Raw genomic sequence first — 23,745 nt, forward strand, 5'->3', positions numbered from 1 at the left:
GTCCACGTTGTGTTTTGGGGCATATCCTGTCGCGGGCGCTTTGGCCTACCCACACAAGTGAGGTATCATTTTTATCGGGAGACGTGGGGGAACGCTGGGTGGAAGGAAATTTGTGGCTCCTCTCAGATTCCAGAACTTTCTGCCACAGAAATGTGAGGAACATGTGTTTTTTTAGCCAAATTTTGAGGTTTGCAAAGGATTCTGGGTAACAGAACCTGGTCCGAGCCCCACAAGTCACCCCTCCTTGGATTCCCCTAGGTCTCTAGTTTTCAGAAATGCACAGGTTTGGTAGGTTTCCCTAGGTGGCGGCTGAGCTAGAGGCCAAAATCTACAGGTAGTCACTTTGCTAAAAACAGCTCTGTTTTCTGTGATATGTCCACGTTGTGTTTTGGGGCATATCCTGTCGCGGGCGCTAGGCCTACCCACACAAGTGAGGTATCATTTTTATCGGGAGACGTGGGGGAACGCTGGGTGGAAGGAAATTTGTGGCTCCTCTCAGATTCCAGAACTTTCTGCCACAGAAATGTGAGGAACATGTGTTTTTTTAGCCAAATTTTGAGGTTTGCAATGGATTCTGGGTAACAGAACCTGGTCCGAGCCACACAAGTCACCCCTCCTTGGATTCCCCTAGGTCTCTAGTTTTCAGAAATGCACAGGTTTGGTAGGTTTCCCTAGGTGACGGGTGAGCTAGAGGCCAAAATCTACAGGTAGTCACTTTGCTAAAAACAGCTCTGTTTTCTGTGATGTGTCCACGTTGTGTTTTGGGGCATATCCTGTTGCGGGTGCTAGGCCTACCCACACAAGTGAGGTATCATTTTTATCGGGAGACGTGGGGGAACGCTGGGTGGAAGGAAATTTGTGGCTCCTCTCAGATTCCAGAACTTTCTGCCACAGAAATGTGAGGAACATGTGTTTTTTTAGCCAAATTTTGAGGTTTGCAAAGGATTCTGGGTAACAGAACCTGGTCCGAGCCACACAAGTCACCCCTCCTTGGATTCCCCTAGGTCTCTAGTTTTCAGAAATGCACAGGTTTGGTAGGTTTCCCTAGGTGGCGGCTGAGCTAGAGGCCAAAATCTACAGGTAGTCACTTTGCTAAAAACAGCTCTGTTTTCTGTGATGTGTCCACGTTGTGTTTTGGGGCATATCCTGTCGCGGGTGCTAGGCCTACCCACACAAGTGAGGTACCATTTTTATCGGGAGACTTGGGGGAACATAGATTAGCAAAACAAGTACTATTGCCCCTTGTCTTTCTCTACATTTTTTCCTTCCAAATATAGGAGTGTGTGTAAAAAAGACATCTATTTGAGAAATTCCCTGTAATTCACGTGCTACTATGGTCACCCCGGAATTCAGAGATGTGCAAATAACCACTGCTCCTCAACACCTTATCTTGGGCCCTTTTTGGAAATGCAAAGGTTTTCTTGATAGCAATTTTTTACTCCTTATATTTCAGCAAATGAATTGCTGTATACCCGGTATAGAATGAAAACGCACTGCAGGGTGCAGCTCATTTATTGGCTCTGGGTTCCTCGGGTTCTTGATGAACCTACAAACCCTATATATCCCCGCAACCAGAGGAGTCCAGCAGACGTAACGGTATATTGCTTTCGATAATCTGACATTGCAGGGAAAAGTTACAGAGTAAAACGTAGAGAAAAATTGATGGTTTTTTCACCTCAATTTCAATATTTTTCTTTTTCAGCTGTTATTTTCTGTAGGAAACCCTTGTAGGATCTACACAAATGACCCCTTGCTGAATTCAGAATTTTGTCTACTTTTCAGAAATGTTTAGGTTTCTGGGATCCAGCATTGGTTTCATGACCATTCCTGTCACTGACTGGAAGGAGACTGAAAGCACAAAAAATTGCACAAATGGGGTATGCCCCAGTAAAATGCCAAAATTGTGTTGAAAAATTGGGTTTTCGGATTCAAGTCTGCCTGTTCCTGAAAGCTGGGAAGCTGCTGAGTTTAGCACCGCAGACCCTTTGTTGATGCCATTTTCAGGGGAAAAACCACAAGCCTTCTTCTGCAGCCCCTTTTTCCAATTTTTTTGAAAAAAACGAAATTTTCACTGTATTTTGGCCAATTTCTTGGCCTCCTTCAGGGGAACCCACAAAGTCTGGGTACCTTTAGAATCCCTAGGATGTTGGAAAAAAAGGACGCAAATTTGGCTTGGTTAGCTTATGTGGACAAAAAGTTATGAGGGCCTAAGCGCGAACTGCCCCAAATAGGCAAAAAAGGGCCTGGCACAGGAGGGGGAAAAGGCCTGGCAGCGAAGGGGATAAACAGATTAAAAAAAAAATACAAGCATTTTGTTCATGCAATGTTCTCCATGTTCATCATGTTCTCTTTGATACCATTTAACATGCACCATTTTTCTCACTACTATAAAGAGTGAAACAAAGTAGTTGGGTAAAGTTCGGTATCTGTTTTTGCCCTTTATCTGCTGTATTCCTTCACATGCACTATGCTGCACATGAATTATCAGCATTTTGCAAAATACTTCTTAACTGGTGTTAAAAACAATAATACATATTCTCTCTCTTTTGTTTCAGTTTCAGGCAACTAGTTGGAAGATCCTCATTCGTAAAATATGCCAAGGATCTTACAGTCCGCTTCCATCACAATACTCCTATGAGCTCCACTATCTAATAAAGCAAATGTTTCAGAAAAACCCAAAGATCCGCCCGTCGGCAACCACGCTTCTTGCCCGACCCAGTTTAGCAAAACATATTAAAACATGTTTACCACTGGAGGTAGGTACTGTCCCCAACAGAAATCTGCCCATCATAGTGTGATTTCTTTTGGATGAGAATAATGTATGTGGAACACTTCAAAAGTGAGGCCACAAACATTTTATCTTTGCCCTCAACAGCTGTGAAGTTTCAGCACAAAGCCATGGATTAGTTGTTGCCTTACCATTTCTACCAGATGATTCAAAGGGATTGTGCTTCATTGCCCTGATGAAGGTGATGAGACATTCACTGCTAGTGTTAATTAATTATGATATAACTTACTAGCAGTGTGATATACGCATACTTTAAATCAGGAGACTTTAATGTGATCTTTAAATACCCTTTATGTAATACTTACCACCAGCTTCACATTTTAAGTATTTTGCATGTTAGCATGGAGTTCCCCTACCATTTAAAGAAATAATGCCTATATTTGAGTCACCTTATGATGTTAGTGGACCTTGAGGAGAATTGCAATATCTTTTAAAACCGGTCTTTAATTGTCCCACAGTGCTCATATAATTTATACAGCAAAAGATGTTCCGGCGTTGTTATTAATATTTTCAGATCAACCATTTGCCAGCTGTGTTGCATATCACATCTATCAGCCATTGGGTGATTGTAACTCTTGTTTATAGCTTTTTAAATTTTGCCATTTCATAGTTAGCACAAGTCGTGTCATAATGTTGTGGTGCATCAACGAAATGAAATTCCATTGGGGAGGAACATCTTTTCTTTGGTTTGCTGAGGTGAGAAAGTCATTTCAACGATGGATGTTAATAATGGCTGAAGTATGTAGGGGGAATCACATGCCAGGCACACTCTGTGAAGATGAAGCTTGGATCTGAAAGGCAATGTGGACGAGTCTGTCACATTTTAGTCATGCATTTGACAGTAGTGTAGAGGGCTGATTAATAGTAAAGCACATATCAGCTGCACCAATCAATAATGGGCTGATGGTGCTGAGGATGAGTTAGTTGCAGAGCTATTCATATGTGAGTCCACCATTTGTAGACCATAGGTCTAAAGTAAAGCAGCCCTGTGTGAGACATATCTGGATTGTGGGATGAAAGTTGCAGAGGTCTTTATATGTCTTGCATAGCTGTGAAAGATTAGTAGAGTTAGGGTTGATTCAGAAACTTATCTGAAAACCATTAGGGCTGTAATTATCATCTCAGGCACATGTCTAGCACACAGGGCTGCAGCACAGTGCACCACATGTCAGATGCGCCTGATGTCCCTAAAGGCGTGTCCTCTTCTGGCATGTCGTGACAAGTACCAACAAAGCCAATAGGATTGTTCTCTGTTGAGTGCATGCACTAAGAGGGACACATGCAAGCCTGCAGAAAGAACAAGGTAGCTGAACTACTTTATGTCCGCACACTAACCAATAGATATACAGGGTTCCTTTCACACAGACAAAACGTGTACGTAGGCTCATGTACACACCTGTGTGTGTCTGAGGGAAACTTGCACTGCTGATGCCCTGTACTGCACATTCTGGCACTGTGAAGCCCAACTATTGAAAAATGAGTGCCATATAAATAAGTGTGACTTAATATAACAACATTTGGTACCTGTTCACTCTCTATTTATCTGCTAGTTTTCGTATGTACAAGGAATTACAGATAACAGTAAAACATTTAGCAAACAATGCTGTCCTTTTACTCTAACATTTGAACAATGCATCATTCCATGTATGCTGCTTTTGTCTCCACTTATGCTGTTTCATATAGGTGTACATAGACAAAAATCAAGACCTGTTGGCCTTGTCAATCCTTGTTTGGATTCTGCAGGGGTGATTTTGCCCACTGCCATGATCACCACACACAGCCACCTCCCATTAAAGTATGTAATCTTCCAGGTGCAGATATGCAGACAATAGAAGTAGCCTGCACTGTGAAAATCAAAAGAAACCATTATGATACACAAAGTGCATATTGCAAAATATTTAACATTTTAATGTATTATGAGCGAGCTAAATCACCTGTAAGACTTTTTAAATTCAAGTTTGTGGTGCATTATGTTTTGTATCTTGAAAAGCAGAAGTGAACTAAACAAATCAGACAATCTTAAATGTTACATTGTTAATGTCTCAACAAATACAGTCACATAGTTCATATGACAGGATTATGAAAAAAGTTAAGTTGTTTCATTAATTCTATTTGCTATTGTGCTCAGAGAGATGCTGTTTACACTCCATGATGGCTCTCATGGGTTCAGATATTAAATGTAATGCATTATTATCATTAAGTAGTGTTGCAGTTGTCTTAAAGATGACTAATAGTCCCAGCAAGACTGTCATAAGAAAAGTGCGTGGACATTGCATGCCATAATTGTATTATGTTGTAGTTGTCATCCCTACATTGCACTGAAATTTTGCTATATTGTATTGATTGATCAGTGCAAACCTAGGTGGAGAGCAACAGAGCGCTATACAATATGGACATTTAACTGTATTTGTTTTCTTTCCTTCTGGACCTTTAGATGGAATATCTCACAAGCATTAACTTTTCAGATGAATTTGCCTAAAACATTTAGGGCCAGATTACGACCTTGTCGGAGGGCATTACTCTGTCCTAAATGTGACGGATATCCTGTCCTCCGTATTACAAGTTCCATAGGATACAATGGAATTTGTAATACGGCATATGGAATATACGGCACATTTGGAAGGAGTAATCCTCTCCGCCAAGGTCGTAATCAGAAACTGAACTGAAGAGGACACCTTGAAAAACATTTTTATATAAACTACGTGTTATAGTTCATTAGTTTGCCATTATTTATGTTAGTGATTTGTGGCTCAGGTTTCTCTGTGTTTTTCATTTTGAGGCATTGTCTGATATTCAAGAAAATTTGGGAAAAGAGCCGGAAGGATCTTCAGGTAACTCACAAAGATAATTAAGTTTCACATTAGATCATTTCAAAGGTTTAATGCCATTTTTATATACACTTCTTCACTATTTACATCACATTATTTGCATTTTATAAAGTTGTCTTCTTTCTCTTCGTTATTTGTGGTTTCTTATAGCAACCTGTACAGTACTCTACCATTCTCTAAAATAGAAGCCTTTCACTGTGTCCGACAAAAGGGAAGGGGGCATTTGTGGAGGCTATTGAGGAATTCAGTCACTCTTCTATTTCATATTTTACATTTCAACCAATGCACATTGTGCTGTAAACAAATATATATTTTGTATGTTATGATATATTTTATTTAGCTTCCAAAATAAGTTCAAAGATGCTAGTGTAGGTTCAGATTTGGAGATATGTTTTTGATTAAATAGAGGCTGTCAGGGTCTGCTATTTATATTCACAGACATTCCAGGTAATTCAACGAAAGAAGCAAAACAACATCACATGGACATTTTAGATAACCTATCATTTGCTTAATTCAAATGTTTATCATTAAAACAATGTAATACTAGAAGAAAGAACCTTTTATGGACTTTTTAATATTATACATTTTATTTTGTATAGGGAATGTTGTAATTATTAGGAGGCATTGTATGAAGCAATGCATAAAGTCTTCCAACATTATGGGGGTGATTCTGAGTCTGGCAGGCGGCAGAGGCTGCCCGCCAGACTTCCCCCACCAAAATACCGCTCCACGGTCGAAAGACCGCTGAGGGTATTTTGGGATTTGCCCTGGGCTGGCGGGCGACCGCCAAAAGGCCGCCCGCCAGCCCAGGGCAAATCATCCTTCCCACGAGGACGCCGGCTCAGAATTGAGCCGGCGGAGTGTGAAGGTGCGACGGGTGCAGTGGCACCCGTCGCGTATTTCAGTGTCTGCATAGCAGACACTGAAATACAAAGTGGGGCCCTCTTACAAGGGCCCCTGCAGTGCCCATGCCATTGGCATGGGCACTGCAGGGGCCCCGCGTCACCCCCTACTGCCATCCTGTTCCTGGCGGGAGAACCGCCAGGAACAGGATGGCGGTAGGGGGTGTCAGAATCCCCATGGCGGCGGAGCGCGCTCCGCCGCCATGGAGGATTCACAAGGGCAGCGGAAAACCGGCGGGAGACCGCCGGTTTTCCGCATCTGACCGCGGCCGAACTGCCGCGGTCAGAATGCCCTACGGGGCACCGCCGGCCTGTCGGCGGTGCTCCCGCCGACCCTGGCCCCGGCGGTCTCTGACCGCCGGGGTCAGAATGACCCCCTAAATGCATTTTTGGCCATGCAGTCACATTTACTGTTTTTGGTGGCCTAGCACATTGTTGGGTAAACTTCATTTTGACCAATATCTTATTGTATGCAACTAAATCTAAGCCAGGACTAGGTCCAGGGTCTCTTTTAGGGCGTATATCATTTACAGTACTGGTTTTGTTTACCATATATGTGAACATGGGATATTGTGAGGGATTTGATATTTATGTCCTCAGATGATTTTGAAAATTGAGATTTGAATTCAAAGTATGGCATCAATTCTGATTTTGGTAAACCAGCTGTCATACTAACAATGTAACTGGGGGAATTATCGACGAGTATAGGTTTGGCGCTTAGTCATACCTGTGTCATTTCAAATCACGGGGTGGCATACAGTTTGCAGTTGGCCATGACCGCTCTGGAACTTACCCTGCAAAGATATTCAAGGTGAAGCATGCCCCCCTAAAAAATTAGGAAAGTAAAAAAAAAAAAAAAGAAACAACCTTCAGTCAAGTTGCTAATTCTATATCAGGACCGGAGGCTCGGATTATGCTTTCTCTTTCTTTACTGAAAATTCACAGCAGCCAATTAAAACAACGTAAACAAAAAACTTCATCTCCCAAGATGCTCTAGTGTATAAATCACATGTACCAATCACAGACTGTGACCTTAGTCCATAAAAGCCATAACCTCAAACGTCATATCCTCTTTCTTTGCTGCTTCACAGCAGATAAGTAACTTTTCACTTTATTCTATTTTACATGCTCGATAACCGTATTAATAGGGTTAACTTTGTAAATTTGTGCAGGCGACGCAATTCTGCGCGCCTTGTAGATCGTTTTGTGTGCGTTTTCGGCTTCCCGCCGAGTTAATTACATTTTATTGATTTTATTGTGTAGAGAAGTGGGAGAGTGCTATGCGCTTAGCGCGTAGTCTGTTTTCACTGGCAACCGAGGTTGCCAAGCGCGCGCGCCCTCTGCGAACCGATCTCATTCCCAATTCCCTTTCATTGAGATCGGTTCGTATTTGTGCAGCGCGCGAGGCATCGGAGCTTGCCTCGTGACAGGAATTCAACTCCTCCCTGACACCTGGTTGGGAAAAAACCCTGCTGGGTAGTAAAATTATTATTAGGCTGGGCCTAGAGTGAAATTTTGTTGCAGGCAACTTCCTCCACATCCATATATATTTTATATATTTGTATAGAAGTATATTAGTGTGTATATATATATATATATATATATTTTCATCTTACTGGTGGGTTTATATATATATATTTATACATTCTAAAGTGCCTGCTGGGTTTTTTTCACTCCCCCTTTATATACTTACTGACTATACTGGTCCTATTAAGAATTATAATGGCTCAATGGAGTGACCAGGATGCAAGGTACTACCCTGATGATACTGACAACCAACTGGAGGTGAATTTGGTTGAGGCACTAGACTCCAGGGTGCAACAGTCAGTTAATGATGCTCTTGTAAGAGCACTTGGCCCTTTTTCTGGGCAATTGTTAGAATATGCCCAATCTCAGGGTTGGATGACTGGCAACCCCCCCCCCCTCATCCCTGAAGAGACGGCTACGCCAGTACCGACAAAATGCAAATCTAAATCTAAGAACGTCTCACAGGAGACCCCTTCAGGAGAATTACATGCGGACTTGTTTGACAAATTGCGCAGGAAAAGGAGCGCAGAGCACAATTATAGCTCTCATCGGGATTCCTCTTCTTCGGAGGATTCTGATGATCCAGATTCGGACGACATTACCGCTCCAACTCTCAGTAAAAAATCTAAAATTCTTCCCACAACACCTCAATTTTTAGATTTTGACCCCTCCGAGATCATACATCCTAGATCCTCGAGTTGGCTGCCAGCACCTGAGGTAGCACTCTATGTGCACGCAAACTTAAGGAAAAGCTTTGATAAAGAGGGGCGCTCCAGACTCAGGGCGGAATGTCCCAGACCGGAACTAGATAATAATGTGGCAGAAACTCCTGAAATTGACCCCACTATGATTACCTTTTTGAAAAAATACGCGAAAGACCCAAAGAAGGGTCTAGACAGATCTTGGCACCTCTGTCAAGACAAACTGCTAGATATGTCAGGTCCATTGACAAAAATCTTAGATTTAGCTATCGCTTCCAAGGAGTCGGGCACACCGGTGAACACTGACGTTCTTTTGGGCTGGGCTCAGAGAGCAGTATGCCTTTTGGGCAACACAAACTGCGCTATTTCCACTGAGCGCAGAAAATCCATACTAATGCGAATGGATCCTAAACTTGTAGACTTAGCTTCATCAGAAGCGGGACCGGCAGCTGAAGGTCTTCTATTTGGGTCATCCTTCATTAAGGAACTGCCAAATTTTGCTCTACCTTTTCGACCTTGGATAAGGCGCAACTGTCCCTTAAAAAAGTATTTAGAAGAGGCCTTTTTATAAGGGCTGGGCGTTACGGCGGACGAATGCCCGGCCGAGGTGGTTTTGTCAGTCCCCAAAATTACTACCCGAGGGGTAGAGGTAACTGGTCCGGAGATCAAACAGACTCCACGTTCTATCCCTCACGCCCCCGTGGAGGAAGGGCCAGGTTCCGCAGGGGATACCGCAGAAGTCAGCAAGGAGCTATCCAAGACGCCTCCTTTACCGGTAAGACTTATTCTCCATTCACATGTTATTCTTGGGGGAAGAGTGAGCCTGTTTGTACACAAGTGGAGAGAAATCTCGGGGGATCCTTGGGTTATTCAGACCGTGTCAGGTTTTCACCTGGAGTTCATCAACACTCCTTTTCAGCAAACTCCCCCGGTAAATATGATTTTTTCCCTATCAAGTCAGAGTTTTATAGATCTAGAAGTACAAGCGTTACTAGACAAAGGTGCAGTAATTTATTCAACCCCTCATCCTACCGGGTTCTGCAATCCTATTTTTGTGGTAGACAAAAAAGGAGGTGGTTACCGGTTAGTATTAAATCTGAAAGATTTCAATTCTTGGATTGTGTACAGACACTTCAAGATGGAAGGGATTCACATGTTGCGAGACATCCTTTTAGAGGGGGATTGGATGGTTCGATTAGACCTAAAGGACGCATACCTTTTAATCCCGATTTTTGCTCCTCACAGGAAGTTTCTTCAATTCCAGTGGAAAGGTCATTGCATGGAATTCACGGCTCTCCCGTTCGTCCTATCCTCGGTCCCATGATGCTTCACAAAACTCTTGAGACCAGTGGTGGAATGGTTGAGAACCAAAGGTGTTCGTCTTATCATATATCTGGACGACATCTTATTGATGGAGTAGGATTCCTTGACGTTACTGACGCATCTGAATTGGACAGTCACTCTATTACAGGAATTAGGTTTCCTTATCAATGCGCAGAAGTCATTGTTGAAACCCTCCCAAACTATAGAGTTTCTAGGTTTCAAGATAGATTCCATCCTCTCCCTATTGATCCTTCCAGCTTCAAAAATTCTCAACATCAAGAGAGAGTTGAGAGTGGCATTACTCAGCCCGACTATTTCTCTAAGGAACATTGCTCGTTTGGTGGGACTATTAGCCTCATCCATTCAAGCAATTTTTCCTGCACCCCTGCATTATCGAGCTCTCCAGAGACTGAAGATCCAATATTTAAGACAGGGTCTGAGTTACTCAGTTCTGGTTCCTCTGACCTCAGAGGTCAAAGAAGAGATTCAGTGGTGGCTTCACCACATGGAAGCATGGAATGGCAGGGCCATTTTCGGATCTCACCCAGAAATTGTCATAGAATCGGACGCCAGCCAGTAGGGCTGGGGAGCTCGTTGCGGCTCGATGGTGACAGGAGGTCGTTGGTCATCGAGAGAAAAAGATCTACACATAAATTGCTTAGAGCTTTTGGCGGGGTCTTTTGCAATAAAGAGTTTATCCCCGAGCAGGACGGACTGTTGCATTCTTCTGAGAATGGACAATATCTCGGCAGTACGCTATGTAAACAAGCTGGGTGGGACGAAATCCAGAATTCTGGCAGAGATAGCCAAGGAAGTTTGGCATTATTGCTTGAACCACAGATTAGTGGTGATGGCGGAATATCTCCCGGGCGATCAGAACATAGTGGCAGACTGGAACTCCAGATATCTGACGGATCACAGCGATTGGAAGCTGGATCCACTGATTTTTCAACAGATTGTCCAGGAATGGGGTTGCTGCGAGATAGACCTTTTCGCGTCTCGCCTCAACACTCAGATCCCGAAATTTTTCAGTTGGAGGCCGGATCCTCAGGCTATGGCGACGGATGCCTTCCTACAGAATTGGCACTCGTTCCGGAGTTATGCATTCCCTCCGTTTCTCTTGATACCCAGAGTCCTGGCTCAAGTGCGGAGACAGAAGGCAGAGCTGATCCTAGTGACGCCGTTGTGGAGGTCTCAGCCGTGGTTCCCTATTGCTCTTCAATTAGCGTGTGCACTGCCATTGCTCATCCCTCCTCGTCAGGACCTCTTGCTCAGTCCGGAGGGCCTTCAACATCCCTTGATTGTATCGGGGAATCTAACACTGATGGCTTGGAGGGTTTCAGGTCAAGATGGAAAGCCCCAGGAATTTCGCAACAGGCTGAAGGTTATATCAAACAAGCATGGGCAAATAGTACCCACAAGAGATATGCTTCTGCATGGCGTAGATGGGTTAGTTGGTGCAATGGAAGAGGTCTTAATCCCTTGGATTCAGGTATTGATATGATTATCAATTTTTTGGCTGAGTTAGCCTCTTCAGGCCTGGCCTATAGGACAATAAATAATTTTAGATCGGCAATCTCTTCGGGTCATACACCTATTGATGGCAAGCAGGTAGGTGAACATCCACTAGTATGTAAGCTGTTGAGGGGTATCAGATTTTCGAACCCTCCTCAAGCTAAATATTCTGTGCTTTGGGATGTGAATATAGTATTGAAATTCTTGGACTCTTGGCCCAGTAACAAATACTTATCTCAAAAACAACTTTCAGCTAAGCTGACTATGTTATTATGCTTAGTCTCATGCAAGAGAGTGTCAGATGTTAGAGCTTTGGATCTGTCGGGTAGGCTTTATTCTCCGGAAGGTGTAACCTTTAGTATTTCCAGAAGAACTAAGAATAATTGCAGGTCAGTAACTTATCCTTGGTTTCCAGACAATTCAAAATTATGTGTGGTACAGTGCCTTAAAGATTATGAAGTAGTTACAGAAGAGTTTAGGCAAGACATGAACGGCTCTAGGCTCTTAGGCTCTAGTTTGACGGACATTATGAAATCAGCAGACTGGTCATCTGAAAGTACTTTTCGAAAGTTTTACTTTAAACCTGTTTTAGATGTGGCCTCTGTAGTTATGGGTCAGCTTTGAACTAGCATAATCCGAGCCTCCGGTCCTGATATAGAATGAAAAAATTTCTAGCTTACGCGTTAAGAATTTTCAATTCTATTAAGGACACAGAGGTGAGGATTATCCCACCCTTTCATGAATAATGGTAATTTTATTGCTTTTGAAACTTTATTCATTGGTACCCTCCCAGTTGTTATATTGGGTAATGAAATGTAAAACTTTTAAGTTGATTATTGAATCTTCTAGTTTGAGAATATTACCGGCTTGTATTTATTATTTTCCAAAGGAGCGGATCAAAAGAATTCCTGAGGATCTTCCCACCCAGTTGTCTACGTTCTAAGAAAACCGACTTGAAGTTCAGTCTGTTCTATTCTTCGTTGGATGTTTCCTTCCAAGATGAGAGTTCGTATCATCTAAGACATTATAGGTCGTTGGAAAGGAGTTACAGTTTCTGGTTGAAGCAAAGAAAGAGGATATGACGTTTGAGGTTACGGCTTTTATGGACTAAGGTCACAGTCCGTGATTGGTACATGTGATTTATACACTAGAGCATCTTGGGAGATGAAGTTTTTTGTTTACAAAAAGAAAAAAGGGAGCACACTGCCTCACACTCAAGCAAAAAGTTAGCCCCAATGCATCATGGTAAATGCAGTCACTTCGTTTTGTGCTGAAAAAGTAATCAAAAGTCTTTCACCTAAGTAGGTGCAGCAAGTGCTGTGTATCTCTGGACACGTGTTTCTAGGTTTAGCCCGTCATCAGCAGAGAGCAGCCAAGTCTGTGGGGTTGCTTGAAATGCCGCCAAAAGTCTTCTCAGGTTTATGTACCACTCACTGGCGCACAAGTGCCTCACCAGAGCTCGTCAGCTCGTTAGCTCAAGGGAGCAGTCATTGGACAAAAAGAAAAAAGGGAGCACACTGCCTCACACTCAAGCAAAAAGTTAGCCCCAATGCATCATGGTAAATGCAGTCACTTCGTTTTGTGCTGAAAAAGTAATCAAAAGTCTTTCACCTAAGTAGGTGCAGCAAGTGCTGTGTATCTCTGGACACGTGTTTCTAGGTTTAGCCCGTCATCAGCAGAGAGCAGCCAAGTCTGTGGGGTTGCTTGAAATGCCGCCAAAAGTCTTCTCAGGTTTATGTACCACTCACTGGCGCACAGGTGCCTCACCAGAGCTCGTCAGCTCGTTAGCTCAAGGGAGCAGTCATTGGACAAAAAGAAAAAAGGGAGCACACTGCCTCACACTCAAGCAAAAAGTTAGCCCCAATGCATCATGGTAAATGCAGTCACTTCGTTTTGTGCTGAAAAAGTAATCAAAAGTCTTTCACCTAAGTAGGTGCAGCAAGTGCTGTGTATCTCTGGACACGTGTTTCTAGGTTTAGCCCGTCATCAGCAGAGAGCAGCCAAGTCTGTGGGGTTGCTTGAAATGCCGCCAAAAGTCTTCTCAGGTTTATGTACCACTCACTGGCGCACAGGTGCCTCACCAGAGCTCGTCAGCTCGTTAGCTCAAGGGAGCAGTCATTGGACAAAAAGAAAAAAGGGAGCACACTGCCTCACACTCAAGCAAAAAGTTAGCCCCAATGCATCATGGTAAATGCAGTCACTTCGTTTTGTGCTGAAAAAGTAATCAAAAGTCTTTCACCTAAGTAGGTGCAGCAAGTGCTGTGTATCTCTGGACACGTGTTTCTAGGTTTAGCCCGTCATCAGCAGAGAGCAGCCAAGTCTGTGGGGTTGCTTGAAATGCCGCCAAAAGTCTTCTCAGGTTTATGTACCACTCACTGGCGCACAGGTGCCTCACCAGAGCTCGTCAGCTCGTTAGCTCAAGGGAGCAGTCATTGGACAAAAAGAAAAAAGGGAGCACACTGCCTCACACTCAAGCAAAAAGTTAGCCCCAATGCATCATGGTAAATGCAGTCACTTCGTTTTGTGCTGAAAAAGTAATCAAAAGTCTTTCACCTAAGTAGGTGCAGCAAGTGCTGTGTATCTCTGGACACGTGTTTCTAGGTTTAGCCCGTCATCAGCAGAGAGCAGCCAAGTCTGTGGGGTTGCTTGAAATGCCGCCAAAAGTCTTCTCAGGTTTATGTACCACTCACTGGCGCACAGGTGCCTCACCAGAGCTCGTCAGCTCGTTAGCTCAAGGGAGCAGTCATTGGACAAAAAGAAAAAAGGGAGCACACTGCCTCACACTCCAGCAAAAAGTTAGCCCCAATGCATCATGGTAAATGCAGTCACTTCGTTTTGTGCTGAAAAAGTAATCAAGAGTCTTTCACCTAAGTAGGTGCAGCAAGTGCTGTGTATCTCTGGACACGTGTTTCTAGGTTTAGCCCGTCATCAGCAGAGAGCAGCCAAGTCTGTGGGGTTGCTTGAAATGCCGCCAAAAGTCTTCTCAGGTTTATGTACCACTCACTGGCGCACAGGTGCCTCACCAGAGCTCGTCAGCTCGTTAGCTCAAGGGAGCAGTCATTGGACAAAAAGAAAAAAGGGAGCACACTGCCTCACACTCAAGTTTTTTGTTTACGTTGTTTTAATTGGCTGCTGTGAATTTTCAGTAAAGAAAGAGAAAGCATAATCCTCGCCTCCGTGTCCTTAATAGAATTGAAAATTCTTAACGCGTAAGCTAGAAAATGTTTCATTCTCTTCTCTGTCTTCACCAAATCTCAGTGAAGAACACAATGAGGTGGTTGATTTCATAGTGCAGATTATGTAAATGCACCTACTCACTCATAACTTATGATTAACATCTTTGATCTGTAGGGTGACAACATTGTTTATGTACTTCAAGGATGCTAGAAAAATCTATTGCTCTAGCTTATGGGTCATTGTGCTATCGTGGTCTGCTGAACATATTGTATATTTTGATACCTATCTGAGTTCATTTATTGAATAAATGATATAGGCCCTGAGTCAAAGTTAAATGGTAATTACAAAATGTAATGGTGGAAGTGCGAAATCTGCAATACATTCCACCAAATGCATTTCTTCACCCACAAGGATATGGTGAAGAAAATTACTCTGAAGGGTTGTACTCCAGACTAGCAACTGTGAAACAAATCGGAAATTAATCTTTTATCACATTACTTTAAATAGGGACCATAATGTGTTCATTGATTTCTCCCTCAATAACCCTTTGGAATAGTCCACAATAACCACCATGATAGCAAAATGTATATTTGACTTCAAAGAACTAACATACAACCATATGAGGTCTACTGATAGTAAACATTTATATTGTAATTTAATCCGGAGGTGATTCACCCACTGGACAGGATGAAAATGTTTTACGTGTTGCCCGGAAGAAATGGGGAAACGAGCCACCCAACACAGTCTTGAATTGCCTCGAAAATGCATCCATTCTTTCCTCGAGTAGTGCAGCTCAAGACAACGAAAGTGAGTAATTTAAAAAGATTAATCCCAAGCATTGAAAACCTTTTGATATTGGCATTTCCATGAAGGTAGAGTTTAATCATATGACTTCTGGAAGAGGGCCTGTCAGCTGCCATTTGTTGCCATACCTCACCTGTATATCAAAATTCACTTTTGTGTACATGTTTTCTTTTATTTGCCAATCCAAGAGGCGTCCACCATTTTGGACCAGTAAATAAAAAACAAAATGTGCTGCATCATTCTGTAGGCATGCATGATGGTGCATATGTAATCTTGTATACACATACCTATGCAATGATGTGGCTGCCTTTGCAGTTGTGTTATTGTGCCTTTTTTGTCTTCCTATTTTTCAGATGCTGCACATCATCAGCAAAAAGTATTGGTAAAGCCAGTACGTCAAAAAGACAATCTATTGGCTTTGCTAGTTCTTGTTTGCTTAGCCAGTCTTTGTAGTACATACCCACTCTGCTGACCTCATGTTTACCTTATTTTACTAAGTGCATTAAGAAGCAGACCCTGTCTTTTTAAAGTCTGCAGAGATCTTTCCCTCATTTGCATCATTTGTGATTATGTGACATTCTAATGAAAATAACATTTTTGAAAATCAAGTTCATGTCCTTATATTATAATTTTGGAATTTATTTAGCTATTTTCTTCACAACTAGATAAGCACACATGGTTGAATCTAGCTAATTACTTTTTGTTTGTAATAATGATAGAAATGCATGAATGTCGGTATTAGAATAATAAGAACAGAGTATCAACAGATGAGTAGGAAAATTTAGAGCATAGTTAATGTTGGTATAAGGTTTTTAATGCAATTGCTCTGCCAAGCAGTGGCTTTCGAAACTTTCCGTATTGGACTTAATGTTTTTCATTACATTTTTGGAAATTAAATAATGAGCAGCTAATTATTTGGATATACCATTATCATAGTCAATCTTTTAGGGAAATTTATCCCAGATCAGTTACCCCCCCCCCACCATATCTCCACACCCCACACAGTTAATCCAACTAAAGTTTTCCTTGCATCCAATAATAGCAAGAGAGATAAATATTTTTGCTTTGGTCAAAAAGGGCCTCATTAGAAGCAGTGTGATAAATGTGAACCATGCGTAAATGGGAGTCTGTGTATGGATTGGGATTGTGAGTTATTCGCTAATTACGGGAACGCTGCAATTTTCCCCACACACCTTTTGCCTCAAAAGCTTTGCAAAGTATATCCGGACTTAGAGGTGCCATGAAAGCAAAACACGGCTAAACGTACAGTAATCCCTGCAGTAACGGTTAAATACAGATATTGCTTGTTATGCCTCAGTCTGACATGCTAATTGAATTAGTGGTATTTACCACACCTGTATATACCCCATCCTCTAGGATCAGTATTTAGGATGCACTATAATCAACAACCATCTTTGGCAGTAAAAAATATTTCTGATGTTAAGAAACATTTTATTAAGCTACAGGACTTTCGTCCCTTTTTTCCATTACTCCTCCCGCCCTACATGCTATTACTCCGTAATTTACTTCCTACTTGTTGTCCTGATGAGGAAATTATTACATCTACAAATCAGCAGCAAACCGGAATACAGAACTGCAGAAACCTGCAGTCATGCCATCTGTTGCACACTAATCCACATATCCCACCCATTCGCCCCACCCACATGTAATTGTATTCAAACAAAACATTGGTGGGGGTACATTCTGGTGGTGCCTTAAGTAATAATTCTATGTGAAACCAACTTGATGATCACTTTCACTTAATATGTTGAAAATAATACCTTGGGAAAGGGTGTGCGGTGTTCATGTAGGGACTGGTTAAAGTAAAGAATGGTATAAACTTCCATTCTACATAAAACTGGACTGATCAAAACTAATAACCACTTTGCTTCTAGAAGTGGAGCCACAGACTCTATACCACTTATATAGTAATGGAGCACCTGTAAAGAAACAAGCAACTAGTTGCAAAGTATTAAATGTCTAGAATATGCTTCTAGTCCCCCTATTGATTTAAGTGTTCAGTGCTTACATAGAGACCACAATATTCTCATCATTTCTCTTTCATTGTAGTGCCATCAACATGGGTTAGATCAGTGCCTAGAAATTCTTCAGGATACGTGTTAAAAATTGGGTCTCTAGTAGGTAGACGTACACACCCTGTCCAAATAGGGACCACAATCCTAGTCAGGGTAAGTCCAATATACAACCTAATGTAACCTGTGCTCACCCTCTGGCAACTTGGCACAGAACAGTCAGGCTTAACTTAAGAGGCAATATGTAAAGTATTTGTGCAACACTTAAATTACAGCATCACAGTAAAAACATCACAAAAAAACAGTTTGGAAAAATAGAGAATATTTTTCGGAGTAAAACAAGACCAAAATGACAAAACTCCAATATGTAGAAGTCGAGATATGAATTTTAAAAGATCAAGGGCCCCATTACGAATTTAGCGGAAGGGATTATTCCATCCCAAATGTGATGGATATCACGTTGAAGTACATGCAGTGCGTTGTCATTGAGCCGTGCAGCAGTGTCTTCGTATTGGTGCTGCATCATCATCAAACCTGGCAGTCGAGTCCCGCATTGTCATCGAATCGGCAATGCATCAGAGGGCACTGCATCGGTTCCGAGCGGCGCAACAGCCTCAATGCATCGGCTTTTGTGAAAAAGAAAACAGCTGCAAGACTCACTTATGAGGCCCAGGATTTGACTGCCACCTCAGGCAAGGGGGACTCACAGTTGGAAGAATCTAGCAGCTGAAGGTAAATTGCAGGAAGTCTTTGCTGGCCCTGGGACTTCAAGAACTGGGGTTGTGCCAACACGTCCTTGGAGAACTTAGGTTCAAGAATGTAGAGAGCAGGTCCAGTCCCTCTCACTCCCAGGGAAAAAGCAGCAGGCCAACACAGCAGAGCAGATACAAAGTGGCAGTCCCTCCTACAGCACAGCAATTAGTAGACAGCAGGCCAACACAGCAATGCATTTAACAAAGTGGCAGTCCCTCCAGGCAGCACAGTAGATCCTCCTCCTGGGAGAATGTTGTTGGTTTCAGTAGAATGTTCATTTGGTGGGGCTTGGGGTCCGGTGTTTATACCCAGTTGAGCCTTTGAAGTGGGGGAGACTTCAAAGAGATGCCTTTGAAGTGCACAAGGTCCGTGCTCCTTCTTCCATGGCTCCAGACTCTCTACAGGTCTGTTATGCAGCACTTTGTCTGGGGAGAGGCGCATATTCATGTGTAAGTGTCAGCTCCTCCATCCCATCTAGCCCAGGAAGACACATCAGCTTGGTGATGGGCCATCAGTAAGCAAATGTCACACCCCAGCTCCCTTTGTGTGTGACTGTCTAGAGAGAATGCACAAAGCCCAGCTGTCATCCACCTCCGACATGTATTTTGAGACAGGCAGAGGCACAGAATGGTTAACTTAAGAAAATACCAACTTTCTAAAAGTTAAATTTTCAGACTTATTGTGAGTTCAGAGACACCAAACACCACATTTCTATCTTGTTCCAATTGGAATTTACACTTAAAAGATCTTTTAAGGCAATCCCAATGTTAACCTATGGGCGAGCTAGGCCTTGCCAGGCTGAAATGGCAGTTTAAAACTGCACACACAGGCTCTATAGTGCAGGCCCAAGACATGTTTACAGGGCTACTGTAGTGGGTGTCACATCAGTGCTGCAGGACGACTAGTAGCTTTTAATTTACAGGCCCTGGGCACCTATAGTGCACTTTATTAGTGACTTACAAGCAAATTAAATATGCCAGTTGTGGAGAAGCCAATATTATGAAGTTTAGAGTACAGAGCACCTGCACTTTAGCACTGGCCAGCAGTCGTAAAGTGCCGAGAGTCCTAAAGCTAACAAAAACGAATTCAGCAAAAAAACGGGGAGGAGAAAGGTAAAATATTTGGGGATGACTCTGCAGAAATTGTCAGGTCCGACAATACGATTCGCTGTATAAGTATGCAATCCATTAATACGGGTTTAATATGTACCTAGATATACGTGAAAGCATAATGTGCAGTGTACGTGTTTAGTTAATGCAATTGAGAACATGGTTCACCTGTCAGTATTTATAAGATAAAGGCTAGATTGATTATATTGTATTCATTCATTTTGTTGTATCTGTTTCTGGATACACGCTGCAAGGAATGTCAAGTTTTACTGTAATCCAATTAGAAATGAATTTCAGATCAAATTGTCTAGGCTTAGTTGCCATTCAAAGAGGCTGAAGTGCAAAGTTTATGTGATATACTAACCTTGTTCGAACCACAGAATGGGTTATAAAGTAGCAGCAGTTTTAAAAAATGTACTTTGATTTATTTTGTGTGTTTTTATTAATCTGAACCCAAAATGCTACATTAATTTCACTTTTCTTGTAAAGAATAACAATTACACCCCGGCTATAAATAACATTTGCTGGCAAACAAAAATCCCTCTCAAAAGAAATGCACAATCCTGTTTCTACTGTAGTTACATTTTGCTTTTACTGATTTTTTTAAGGCAGTTTTTACTGGTGTACATGCATATATCTTTACATACCAAGGAGACATATCATAGCCAGCAATGTTTCACAGACAATTTTTGCCTATATCAAAGACCTATGGGGTCACATTTTTGTAACGTACTTTTTAGTGTGTGGCACAAGGAAACCCCAGTATAAACCTCTTCCCTGCCCTTGGTGCTAGATATAACAGTAATACAGTTGCATCCCCAGCCACCAAAGAAGGAGATAGTGAAAGGGCCAGTGAGCGATCTTAATGATCACGTACCAAAGAGAAGGGCAGCAAGTTCTTTGTTCTACAGGAGCACGTCAAGGAAGGTAAGAATTGTCTTTGGTGATGCTTTTAGATTACAAGAGGAGCATGTCCCATTCCTGTGATGTAAAAATATTTCCTTAGGCCTGTTTGTTACTCCCCTTGTAGTAATGTACTCTCAGCCTAGTCCCATGTGATCAGCGCACTTAACCACGTAGCTACAGCAGGAGTCCTATTATGTTTCCACTGTATAGTGCTGGCACGTTTAACTAATATTAGAGCCAAGTCCAAGAATTTAACTGTACGTCTCCCGAGTGCTGAGCGAGGGAAAAGGCCAAGGAGCAATCCTGCTGGCATGTTACGCACAGAGAGGCCCGTAGTACTTGTGAATATTTGCAAAATCCTCATCCAATAATGCTGTAGAGTGGGACAGGCCCACAGCATGTGAATAATATCACTATCAGGTAAGGACCAATGAGGACAGCCCGAGTCTGTGCCTGGAAAAATCATATTTTTTTTGGCTGGTGTAAAATAAACCCTATTAAGGAAGATAAATTGAACATACTTGAATCAAGCTCCACAGGACATCTTGTGGGGGTAGCTGAGTAACTTCCGCCAGACCAAGCTACGTATAGTTTGAGGTAAATCCGTCTCCCAAGCCACACACAATGTGTTGTGGGATTGGTCCATCTGCTGATAAAGTTGCTCCAGCTGCCCGCCACATAAAGAGTTTGATAGAATTTGTGTGCGAGTGTACTAACACATGCCATATACGGAGAAGGCACTTAATGTGTTTGTACATTAGGAACCGCCCAGGCGAAAGAGCATGCTCAGATTTTAAGGTGGAGAAGTCCTTTAACTCCCCGTTGAGGTATCAATCCCCCAGTGTGGAAAGGCCAGCTGACATGCCAGACAATTTTCAGTCAGCCTGTTGAGGTTGGTAGACCTACCAGAGTAATGGCTGAGCAAAAGGAATCTGCTTTGCTGTTATCCTCTCTACACTAAATAGACAAGATGCTGCAATGCAGAACAGAACTGTGGGTGGAGAAGGTAATTGTGTAGTGGAATACAGTCAATAATATAGCAGTCCATCCTTAAATTAGTCATAGGCAGTCCAATTTCACAAAGAGAGCTGCAAGAGAGCCGGTGAGCTTCCCAATGTAACTGAGCCACCAAGTAAGAAAACTTAAAATCTGGGAGAGCCAATCCTCCCGCCTCCGCCAGGAGCTTTAATGTGGAAAAAGCTACTCAGCGGCACTCACCACTCCAGACGAAAGCAGTCATATACGAGTTGAATTGCTGAAAGAAGGAATAAGGAATACAAAGGAGAAGATTGTCAAAGTAACAAAGAAGGAGAGGGAGGACCACCATCTTTGCCAGGGCTACCTTTCAGATCACAGAGAGAGGTAAAGACACCCAAAAGGTCATCTGAGAATGGAGAGCACTTAAGGCTTTGGCCAAACTACCATCACGAAGATCTGTGGAAGAATGGTGTGTGTTCATCCTGGTTTACCAACATTTAGTAATTTCTGTTGGCAATCGCGGATCAAGCCATGTTTGAAGAGGAAGATAGCTGTTTGTTGCAGAGTGGTACAAGATTTAGCCCAGTTCATCTGGAGACCTAGAATGAATGCAAAGTCTGAAAAGATCAAAGTTGTAAGAGATAGATCCATGCTTGCATCGTGGTTATATAGCAGGATATCATCCGCATAGAACAAGATTATGCAGGTCTGATTGTTTATCGGTATCCCCCATATGATTCCATATAGGCACTTGCATACAGCCACCTTTTGAATTGCCATGGTAAACAAAAGTGGGGATAGGGGACAGCACTGCTTGCTGCCATTGTGTATAAGCCATGAAGAGGAGATACACTTACCCATTTTTTCACGGGCAGAAGGGGATGAGTACAATATTTGAATCCATTTTCACCAAAGAGGTCTTATTCCAAACCGTTGCAACACTCGCTGTATGTATTCCCAATAGAGAGAATCAAATACTTTCTCCAGCTCGAGAGCAATACAGACCACATTAAGATACTGAGTAGTAGACTCATCTTTGGTATGCCACAAGCTGCAGAGATTGTGAGATGTGTTATGGCCAGGAATAAACCCCCGTGATCATCATTTGTTATATCAGGCAGTATTGGGAGTATCCGAGTAGCCATAATCTTGGTTAGAATTTTATAATCTGTATTTGAGATAGAGAGTGAGCGATATGATCCAAGATCCTTTGGGTCTTTATGTAGTTTCAGCAGAGTGGAAATACGTGTGGTGTTTAAGGATGGAGGAAGAGAACCAAATGTGTAGATGGGCTGAAAAAGGGATTGTAACTTGGGCAACAGAGTTTGAGCATATTAGTCGTAGAATTCGGCTGACAAACCATCAGTTCCTGGCACCTTCCTGTGAGGAAGGTTCTTCAGACAGGAGGCAAGCTCCTGAGTAGTGATTAGTTCATCCAGAGTCACCCGACCATCGTGATGGATGCTGGGAAAAGAGACCTCTGATATAAAGTGCTAAAACTCAGTGTGTGAGAACAGTGGTGTGGGAGCATACAATGCCGTATAGTTATCATAGAAAGCAGTATCAATGGATTGTTGAGGATGGGCTATATTCCCAGATTGACAGGTAATAATTAGCCAGGTTCAATCATGGGAAAGAGACATGATCAACCCTGCCAGCAAGCAGCTAGATTTTTCGCCTTCATATTGGGTTCTAGCCGAATAGGCTCAGTAGTCGTGTCAGCGAAGCAACTCGGGTTTGTCATGGAGGCCAGAATGTGCAGCGCCAAGAGCATCCAAGCTTTCTGGGTTGGTAGCTACTGTGTGTTCTTTCTGTAGCAGGGAGTTTTCTGCATCCTCATTGTCTCTTACCAGGACTCCGCGAACCCCAAATGTGCTTTTAATGCAAAGTCGTCTTGGGACTACCTTAAAAGTCTCCCATTCAGTCAACTGGGAGGAAGAAGACTCAGCCTTGTCCCTAAAGAATTGTATGTGATTGAGCAGTGTTTGGTGGAAGACGGTCCTCCAGCATCGTAACTGAGCTGCCAAGTGGGAATTGGAGAGGTTGGCCTTCTCCAAGCCAACTCCATTATTATAGGGTTACGATCCGAGAGTATTCGAGGGCAGTAATTCATGGATGATCCTGCTGTGTGTAAGAGTGTAGAGCAGACAAACCTTTCAAGTTAAGAATGTAATTTATGGACTGCAGAACAAAAGGAGAATTCACTAAGTGTTGGTTATTTAACTCACCAGGTGTCATAGAGGGACATGTGTCTGCCAATGGACAGATAATCCGGAAGGTGTAGAAGTCCCTTTGGCAAGAGGAGGGAGGGCATGGAGGGTGGGGGAATGTATGTTCAGGAGAGCACAAACCGGACTCCGGATGGATGCAACTAGCATCCATAAGGTAGGTAACCTTGCAA

General features: G+C 42.6%; 1 protein-coding gene across 3 annotated transcripts in view; it reads left to right on the plus strand.

The window, feature by feature from the left end:
* Positions 1 to 23,745, plus strand: part of LOC138250505 (serine/threonine-protein kinase Nek3-like) — a 207,677-nt gene that overhangs the window by 119,516 nt on the left and 64,416 nt on the right. For all 3 annotated transcript variants that reach the window (XM_069205449.1, XM_069205448.1, XM_069205450.1), the window contains exons 9-11: positions 2,556 to 2,756; positions 5,568 to 5,619; positions 15,428 to 15,568. In XM_069205449.1, the coding sequence (XP_069061550.1) occupies positions 2,556 to 2,756; positions 5,568 to 5,619; positions 15,428 to 15,568 (394 nt within the window). The remainder of the gene's footprint in view (positions 1 to 2,555; positions 2,757 to 5,567; positions 5,620 to 15,427; positions 15,569 to 23,745) is intronic.

The sequence above is a fragment of the Pleurodeles waltl genome, chromosome 8 (assembly GCF_031143425.1).
Source record: "Pleurodeles waltl isolate 20211129_DDA chromosome 8, aPleWal1.hap1.20221129, whole genome shotgun sequence".
NCBI lineage: Eukaryota > Metazoa > Chordata > Amphibia > Caudata > Salamandridae > Pleurodeles > Pleurodeles waltl.